The sequence below is a fragment of the Ictalurus punctatus genome, chromosome 1 (genome assembly GCF_001660625.3).
Source record: "Ictalurus punctatus breed USDA103 chromosome 1, Coco_2.0, whole genome shotgun sequence".
NCBI classification, from domain to species: Eukaryota; Metazoa; Chordata; class Actinopteri; order Siluriformes; family Ictaluridae; genus Ictalurus; species Ictalurus punctatus.
In genome coordinates, this window is record NC_030416.2 from 7,977,385 (window position 1) to 7,987,760 (window position 10,376).

At 41.4% G+C, this 10,376-nt stretch overlaps 1 protein-coding gene across 1 annotated transcript; it reads right to left on the reverse strand.

The window, feature by feature from the left end:
• Positions 1-4,643: 4,643 nt before the first annotated feature.
• On the reverse strand, positions 4,644-9,442 carry si:ch211-79k12.2 (C2H2-type zinc finger protein). The gene is made up of 3 exons (XM_017477256.3): positions 9,282-9,442; positions 7,886-8,156; positions 4,644-7,626 (listed from the first exon to the last, which is right to left on the reverse strand). Exons 1-3 carry the CDS (start codon positions 9,318-9,320, stop codon positions 6,293-6,295), a joined length of 1,644 nt encoding a protein of 547 aa, XP_017332745.1. The 5' UTR covers positions 9,321-9,442; the 3' UTR covers positions 4,644-6,292.
• Positions 9,443-10,376: the final 934 nt, after the last annotated feature.

Below are 10,376 nucleotides of genomic sequence, written 5' to 3' on the forward strand. Positions count from 1 at the left end.
AACAAGAATTTGGTTCACAAGTTTTAATTAATTTGGGGTTTTCTGTTATCAACACAGGACCAAAATTATACATACAGGGTCAAAATATACATATAAACACTTAGATTATTAATTCAGTGGTGCTGACCAAGGCCTCTTAATTTCCTGTTAGTGATCATAATTGACTACAGCTGGCAGATTCTCTGTGCCAACATAAAAAGGCTTTGTTTGACATTGGATTGACCAACACACAGTACTATGGGAAAGTTCAAGGAGCACAGTGCTGTCAGGAATGTCTCTTGGAGCTATTTTAAAACAATTGCAGATTCCAAGATCACCAGTTCAAACAATTGTACAAGTTATTGGGAAGTGTAGCCATTTTGCCAATATCTGGAAGAAGACCCAAACTGTCACCCTCAGCTGAAAGGAAATTAGTTCGGATCTTCAGATAAAACCGAGCAACCACCAAGGCACAGGCCTGCCATGAGCTAGAAGCTGCTGCAACATCAATGTCAGTCTACAGTCCAGCGAGTTTTATATCGCCCTGGATTAAAATGCTGCTGTCCAAGAAAGAAGCCCCTGCTCCAAAATTGACACCTTCAAGCCCGTGTAAAGTTTGCGACTGACCATATGAACAATGAAAAAGCCTTCTGGAGGAACGTTTTATGGTCAGATGAGACAAAGATTGAGTTGTTTAGCCACAATGATCAGAGATATGTTTGGAGGAGTAAAGAACACTATACCAGCTGTTAAGCATGGTGGTGGTAGCATTTTGCTGCCAGTGGAACTGGTGCATTGCACAAAGTGGATGAAATAATGAAGAAGAAGGACTACCTTAGAATTATTCAGCATAATCTCAAACCATCAGCCAGATGGTTGAAACTCGGACACAATTAGGTGTTCCAACAGACCAATGACCCCAAACACACATCAAAGCTGGTTGTGGAATGGATAAAGCAGGCTAATATTAAGCTTTTGGGATGGTCTTCCCAAAGTCCTCATCTCAACCCTATAAAAAATTGGCAGACTGTGATTAAAAGTCGTGTCAGGGCCAGGAAAACAACAAATGTCATTGAACTTTACCAATTCTGCCAAGAAGAGTCGTCACATATCCAACCAGAATTCTGCCAGAAGCTGGTAGATGGCTACCAAAAGCGTCTGCACAGGGTGAAACTTGCTAAGGGACATTCAACTAAATATTAATTGTGTTGTATGTATATATTTGACCCTGTATGTATAATTTTGACCTTGTGTTGACTACAGAAAACCCCAAATAAACTTGGGGAACTTGTGAACCAAATTCTTGTTTTTGTTTTTTTGTTAAAGATGTATGTTGTACAATCATTCTGCCCCAGAAAAAGAACAGTTCAAAGAAAGTATTGAAAGCCCAATATTGCCATGACATTCATGTTCATGAGGAGTGTATGTAAACTTCTGACCGCAACTGTATACTACAGTATATGGCCAAAAGTTTGTTGACCCCTGACCATCACACCCATATGTGCTTGTTTAACATCTCAGATTTAGTCCTCCTTTTCTGTTATAGTTACAAGAGCATTAGTGAGGTCACAAGAGCATTAGTGAGGTCAGGCACTGATGTTTGGCAAGAAGGCCTGGTGCACAGTGAGTGTTCCAAAGTCTTTACTGACCTTACTTTGTGCATAGGGGCATTGTTATACTGGAGTTTGAGCTAGACTCCTTAATTCCAGTGAAGTGGACTCCTAATGCTACAGCATACAAATACAATTATACTCTATACAATTGTGAGCTGCTATGCCTGATATAACCTTATAATACTGAGTTTACAAGTGGTAGAAAAGAACTAAGTGCGTTGAAAGGATGTTCAGTATAAGCATATTTGTGAACCACATTACTGGTGTATGTATAAGAGATGAACTGCATTTAACTTCAGTTCAAAATAAATAAGGAATTGGCATTTTAAAGAAGAAGTAAAAGACAAGGTTGTGAGAATAGGAAATATAAGATAGGTTAATGAGAGATGGCTAGGACTCACAGCTTTTGAAATTGATATGGTCAATAATAGAGATTGATGAAAAATGGGGTGGGGATTATGGGGTCTGGAGAGCTGGAGGAGAAGGGGCTCTGGGGGGAGAGAAGAAGGAGAGTGCCAGAATATGAAAAGACAAAAGCAGGATGAATAAAGTGACAAAGAATAGTGAAAATGAGACAGATGGTGAAATGTCTCTGATACTGGGTGTTAATAGTCACAGCTGTCATTCCTTGTGTGCTCTTGTATCTTTGTAGATATATGTAGTGCAAAAGCAGGTACAAGATGGTGTACAGAGAGCTGAGAAAATCACTATTAAGCAAATGTATTACTGTGGCATTTCCAAGCCAGGGATATTGGTGTTTATCAGTCATTATTTCACTATTTTTTCCCGCAATTATTCTCTCATCTGTGCTCTTTATCCCCTCCTTCTGTTCAATGAGCTGTTACTCAGTCCTAAACTAGTGTGGTTTTGTTGCCCTCTAGTGGTCAGAAACATCTAAATTCTAAATGACAGCAGGGCATTCTTATATTATTGTGGGTTCTAGGTCCATCCATTTTCTATATCGCTTATCCTTCCCAGGAGGCATGGGGCATAAGGTGGTGTACACAGGGTGCCAATCCATCACAGGGCACAATCACATACACAAAGACATACACACCCATTCATGCATGTCTTTGGACTGGGGGAGGAAACCGGAGTACCTGGAGGAAACTGCCACAGCACGGGGAGAACATCGAACCCCCAACCCTGGCGGTGTGCGGCAAACGTGCTAACCACTAAACTGCCATGTGCCCAGGCTACATACAGTTAAATGAAAAAAAAAAAAAAAAAAAACATCCCATAGAAATTGTTGGCTTTTTTGACATATATGGACAAGCAAACATTTTATCCTCTTTGAAACAGTGCCTATTAATAAATTTGTGTTAAAAAAAAAAAACACTCTAAAAAAGTGTTAAAAAAATACATTCTATCAAATGAAATTAAATAGCAATTTTGTAGTAATTTTCACAATTTAAATTAACAAAAAACTTTTGATCATTTTTTAAACAGTGCCTATTAATGTAGTTGATAAATTTTAACAAAACCACAATGAAAATTAGTTTTTCAATCATTTATTCAACAGAAACTTCAACAGATGTGATATTCTTCTGTGGAAAAAGTAAGTACACCCTTGGCCACAGAAGCTAGTATTGTACCCTTTAGCAGAAATAACTTCTTGTAGGCATTTTGCGTAATTATCCACCAGGCTTGCTAGAATTTTTGACCACTCTTCCATGCAATATTTTTCAGTTGCAAGATGTTTGAGGGTTTTCTTGCATGTACTGCCCATTTTAAATTCCCCCGCAAGATTTCAATGGGATTCAAATCCGGGCTTTGACTAGGCCATTCCATAACCCTCCATTTCTTCTTTTTCAACTATTCATTGGTGGATTTGCTAGTGTGCCACAGTAGTGTGCCACAGGATCATTAAACTTTTGAAAGGTCCACTTTCAGTTCAACTTCAACTTACAAGCTCCAGTTTATCCAGAATGCACCAGGCAGAGATGTTACTAGAACCAGAAAGATATCACCACCATCTTATCCACACTACATTGGCTCTATTTCCGACAGTCTCAAACTTTGCATCTGGTTCCTCTCAAGGTTTTTATATAATTTTTTTTTGCTGTCACTGGTGCCTCTGGCTTCCTTTATTAGGGATATTAATGTACATCTGGATTCCTGGAAAGCTGCTCTTGCTACAATTTACAAATAAAACTGCATTGTGGCTTATAGCTCATGGAAATCAAAAATCCAGTATCTCAAAATATTAGAATAAAGAATTTATGATACAGAAATGTCGACCTTCTGAAAAGTACGTTCATTTATGCATGATACTTACTCGGGGCTTCTTTTCAACTACTCTGAATTTGATTAATTTAATTAGATGCTTTAGAATTTTAGCTATGATTTTATTTGCTCATGGACATTCTCTGCTGTCCATGTGTGAGGGGGTCAGTGGAAGCGTGGGCTAACAGTGACAGGCATCCTTATTAGGATTGGAGCTGTAATTAACATGAAGTGGGGCATAATCTCTCAGGAAAGAAATTACACATGCACGTATTGTGCTTCACCTGTTATTCCAAATAATTATGAAACGCTGTATGAGAGGTGGTAAACTCATCTGGGCTAGGCAAGCAGACCATGCTCTGTTTATGGTTGTAGTTAATAGTTATTATGTGTAAGGTAACATTTATACACAACCCTGTCATAGGCTAAAAATTTGTACTGTTTGTATGTATAACAGCAGTTATAAACTCAACAGCTAAAGTCATGCCACTGTGTGGATTTTGAAAGATCATATTAAAAGAAAGAAAATACTGTTTTAAATGAATTAAACCTAGACAGTTGACATGAATCCCATCCTTAAAGGTATTGTATCCTCAAATATGCGAGTGTAGATTTCCCAACCATGCAGTAATCCTAAACCTAGACTAAAGGAGGGGTGAAATTAAAACGGCATAATATTCTACTCATATTTTGAAACTCTATGAATATCCGAGATGTTCTGTGGATTTCTACTTTTGTAGTCTTTGCACCCTCTCCCTCAGGCTGGGTTTATACTGGCTTATAAGTACATGTATGTATGTATGTAAAATGACTGCAACACATATCCTGAATTCATTTCGTGCTTTAATTGTACACAACCAAAAAGAAGAAAAAAATGAACACATACTAATGTATACCACACATAACAATAGCATAGGCAGTATTGTGAGATATTCTGTGATATTCGCAGTGGACTGAACAGACTAGAGCTGTGTCTCAAGTAATTACCGTATGTACTACTCTAGACAGTACGTTTTTCAGTTTTAACATTGACTTCTTTATTACAGTTAGAATTTGGATTTAAAAAAAATACTCATAGCTTAAAAACCTACTGAAATAGCCTGTTTTGCATACCAATCTACTGGGTATTCAAAATTTTGTACAAAACTTTTAAACATATGGTCATGGTTTGAATTTGAGACATAGCTCATGACACCAATCACAACAGTTAGCTTGTCCTTGTGTCTCACTCTGCTTCAGAGACAAACGTGTGTCCCATAATAGTATGAAACTGCTGTCATGTCATTCAGTGGATGTTGGTTTTTAATGTACAAAAGGTACGCACATGCATAGTCACATGTAAAGTCTTAATATCTTAAGTGCTCCACGTTAAAGCAGTAAACTACACAAAATAGTTCGATCTTAAAAATGTACTTAAAATGTACAATACAATACAGTTAAAAATTGCTGTTTTTCTAGATTGTATTCCTGATGTATTCCTCTGCACACTGTGGCCATGCTGTCCCAGCATGTCCAGCCTCGGATGCAGTCTTAGTCCCCAGTATGGCTGGTCACTGCCGCAGTGCTAGCTGATTCTGTGTTACCAGTGTTCCCCAGTCACATGATTAGTTTGAATTACTGTTTTGTATTCATCCCCAGACCCAACCACATCTCCCATCAGCCCTGCCGTACTTGTTTAACCTCCTCTACCTCCGTGTGGTGGGCCATCACCGCTTCAATAATCAGTCCTGAATCCTGAATCCATCCAGAGTGACAGCCAACACTGGATAAAGATCTGGCACTGTAACTGGCTTTTATTTGTTCCATCTCCTCTACCCTATTCTCCCAGGTCCTGCCATGGATTCAGTTCCTGCTCATGCGGTCCCAGTCATAGCAGACTGGCCAATAAAGATTAGGTGGCCAATTCTCACGCTCATTCCTTATGTCCCAGCTACATTTCCTTCTCTGCCTCTAGTCCATGTTAACATTCTTGGGGAACATTTTTCCCATGCCAGTCTCTTTTTCCCGGACATATACTTCATTCTTCGGTGGTCTCTTCCCACCTCCATGTATCGCATCCATTTGACCTTTCACAATACCCAGCGTTCTAGCACTATTCCTGCTACCCTGTGCTCTGGGATCTACTATAAAAAATAACACTGTAATGGCAAATAAAGCCATTCTGCACATGACCAGTGAACACTGTGATTAGTTTTGGAGACTGGAAACATGGACACATTGGAGAACATTCTGAACTCATCACAAACTGTACCCAAAACAGTATGATATTTGTCATAAATTTTAGTTGAAAGTGCTAAAACCAGTTTTATTTATTTAAGGCCACATACAGAAGCACACAAAAGTGTTTTTTTTTCTTTTCTCTCCAATGATTAGACAAAGGGCTTTAACATTGACCTAGTCTGGTTTTCTTGACCTAGACACTAATCTGTTTTTCCAACTTATTTTACAGTATGGTATTCAAATACTGTATGTTATTAGACCAATGTCTTTTTTTCTCCTTGTGCTGTTTCCGGTCTCTCACTCTGATCTTCATCCTCGGTGGAATAGTGCTCTAGTGCCTGATGCCTGTTTCTGGAGAGAGCATCCTGAAAACGCATACCACAGTCCTCACAGCCGTAAGGAAGGGATCTTCTCACTTCCTCTTGGTCTCGCGCAGAGTTTTTTCTGCTCGGAAGAGGCCCGTGTTCCATGGGCTGGGCAGATGATGCCTGATCAGCCTGCTTCTGCTGGACATCTGAGCTACCGCTGGCCAGACTTGGCCGTCCTACAGAATTGGGCTCAGTGATAATTCCATGCGCAGTACGTTGATGAAAGCGGACACCAGAGCGGTTTGAGAAGCCCTTGCCGCACAGGCTACAAATAAAGGGCCTCTCGCCTGTGTGGACACGCATGTGGACCTTGAGGGCACCTGACTGTGTAAAGCCCTTGCCGCACTGCGCACACTGGTACGGCTTCTCACCGGTGTGTATGCGCTGATGCGCCCTGACACCAGCCAGGTGGGGGAAGCCCCGGCCACAGTAGGTGCACGTGTATGGCCGCTCGCCTGTGTGGACACGCCGATGGATCTTGAGTGCACCTGATTGGCTGAAGCTCTTGCCACAGTCAGCGCAAATGTAGGGTCGTGCTCCTGTATGCACGTTAAGGTGTACACGGAGGTTACTGTGCGAGTTGAAGACACGGCCGCACTCTGGGCACAGGAAGCCGCCAGCTTTGGACGAGTGTTGGGTACGCTGGTGCTGAAGCAGCTGCGAGGGCCGCATGAACAATGCAGAGCAGTGCATGCACGGGTGCTGGCGCTGGGTGTGGCCGTCCTGCTGTGCACAATTAAAGGAACGCTGGCACAACAGGCAAGCGGTGAGCGGGCAGTGGTGATGGTGGTGGTGGTAATGGTGATGAGAGTGAGTGTGGGCAAAGCGGCTCTCGGATGCCTGCTGGGGATGCAGGAGATGAGGGCATGGATGGCAGCAGAAGCAGGGGAAGGCCTGGAGGGCTGGTGGGCAGATCTGGGGGTTGGCGTTTGAAGCAGGGGTCGGATTGTGTGTGTTTGTGCCTTTGTCCTGGTGTTCGAGGTTGGACAAGCTGGTCGACTCGCTGTTTCTTTCTTCCAGAGAAAAAGCCAGGCTGAGACAGGAGCCCAGGCCAAGCGAGACTGTGCTTGGCTCTTTGGACTGTGATGTGGACTCTCTTGATGTTTGAGCCTGAGAGGAAGAACTGTCTCTGGCCTTCAGGCAGAGTGGATGCATAGTGGACGGAGTGGTAGAAGCTGAGGACAGAGGACAGCCTGGGCATCTGCAGGCATATGGCCGTACTGCAGTAAAGAAGTAAATACAGGTGAGAAACCACCACAAACCCTTATTCTATAATGACATCGGGATTTTTCATTTATCGCAGTATCTGCTGACCACTTCAATGCATTTTCAATAATGATAACATTAAATTAACCATTTACATATAATGTTGCTGTATCCGTGCAATTTGCTTATCATTACATCATCACACCAGTAAGTAAAACGCTGTCATACACACATGACCAAATCTATTACTTCAATCTGTAGCTATACACTCACCATGTAGCTCATCAGAATTTGAGGACTCCTCAATCCTCTGTCCAGCGTGTGAACTGTTTCCTGTCATGTTTTTCCTCTGGCTCTGATTGTGCAGGTCGCTCGGAGTAGGATAACAAGATTTGGGTGCTGGTGTTTCAGGTCCCACGCTTTCCCAGGCAGTACGGAGCGGTTGATTGTTAGTGCATTTCAGTAGCTGACCAGAGCCAGACGCACTAAAAGCCATAAGGTCACCAATGAAGTTATTCATCTCCAGCCAAGAGCTGGAAGCGGACTGTGTGAAGAAAAGCACAAGGGTGAATGCACAGTGGTGCCTGAGTGCAAAACACATTAACAAAACCAAAAGCACAACAGCAAATTCAGGAACATAATATCATTAACTCAAAACATGCTCAAAGCATGCTGGTGGCTGATTGGACATGGCATGTGATTATCACAAGGAGGGGATCACACTTTTTCAAGTTAGTCTAGCAAAAATTATTTAATAGTTATTCTTGAGGATTAATTCTGAATAACCCAGCTTCCTTTAGGCAGGTTTATAGTATTCGCATACTCATAAATGTCATCCAAAGTTGACAGCGTATCTAAAAAATAAGATTACATGACTGCTCTTGATAATTATTTTTTTTTAAAGTATAATTTAAAATAGGAGTTAATTTATTTAGGCTTATATTACATCTTACTCTTTTTAGGTCATGTTCAGATGTTCTGGATTTTGCTGCATTTTGTTGTCGTTCTTTTTGTTGCTGGTTGTTGTTGATGCTGCGTTATTGGGTTTTTTCTGTTCTTGTGTTTTTATGTTGTGCTGTTGTGTTTTCTGATTATTTGTTGTGTTTTGGGAGGTGTTCTGCTGTTGCATTTTCTGATTATTTGGTCTTTTTTTTGTTTTTTTGCCTTTTCTGCTGTTGTGTTTTCTGATTATTTGTTGTGCTTTTTTGTTGTATTTTCTGATTGTTCTGTTTTTTTGTTTTTTTCCTGCCGTGTTTCTGATTTTGCTTTTCTTGTGTTTTTGTTTTGTTAACGTGTTTTTTGTACTTCCGCACCACAGTGTGAACCTGATATGCTGTGTTTACACACTAAATTTACTAATAAGTCAAAACATAATAAGAAGCAGGGGAGAGGAAACGACAGGACAGAGACGTTTATAGGTACATCTCTTTCGTATTTTAGCCGAAAACACTACGTCTTGCTATAAGCTAATTCAGTGCAGAATAAAAATAAAATCCAGTTCGATGTAAAATGTATTCTTTCATATTCCTAAGCATTACACTTACATGCTTACAGAGAGGCGGAAACCATTTAGTTACGAGCCTGAACAGTTGCGTTTGTTTGTTATTTTTACTCAATGCTATTTAACATACTTATTTAACACGGACTGTGTATTTGTGCGCATACTCACAGCGAATCTATCCTTGTCCATTACCCTGAACTGCTGCATTACAGAGAAATCGACCTCAATGTCATGTTTAAGAATTTGTAGCGGTCGTGCAGCTGTTGATACACCGCCATGTTCCTTCACCAGCGGTGGACCACTTCCGGATGCTGCTCTAGGTCACGTGACTGACACGTTCCGCTTCTTCCAACCAGACCACACCCCGCTCCATAAATAACTCCCCTCCCTATCGCCACGGAAAAATAGCTTTCACACCCGATGTAGAATGCTATCTGGTATTAAGCCACCAAAAGTTCGTTATTATAATGAACTATTCGTACGAGTCATGAAGTTTATAACTGACTCCCTGTCTAACAAGCTAGCGCATTCACAATTATATGCTAGCTTCTGGAAACTCGAGCAGAGGTGAGACAAGACAGAAGATAAGTCCGCAGCAATATTAGAGACTTGACTCTGAAGAAGACAGGAGAGAGCAGCGCAGAAGCTCCTTTATGATTACATGTTATAGGACTAAACAGAAGGAAATCACTGGCTAAGATATACATCCATCCATCTTCTACCACTTATCCTTTTCAGAGTCATGGGGAAACCTGGAGCCTATCCCAGGAAACATGAGGCGGGTTACAGGGCACAATCACATACACACTCACACACCCATTCATACACTACGGACACTTTGGATATGCCAATCAGCCTACCATGCATGTCTTTGGACTGGGGGAGGAAACCAGAGTACCCGGAGGAAACCCCAGAAGCACGGGGAGAACATGCAAACTCCGCACACACAGGGCCACGGTGGGAATCGAACCCCCGATCCTGGAGGTGTGAGGCGAATGTGCTAACCACTAACCGAAACTGGAGAGTTGAAGATTAAGGGGAAAAAAATCACTTGTTTTTTTCCCCAGTCTTCAGCTGTCCAGTGTGGGTGAATCTGTGCCCATGATAGCCTCAGAGTCTGGTTCTTGGAACCTGATATGGTCTTCTGTTGTTTTAACCCATCCACCTCAAGGTCTGATCTGTTGTCATTCTTTTTTGCTTTCATTAAATGATTGGTACAGCCTGTAACACCATTATAAATATTCATAACATCATCACCTGTCT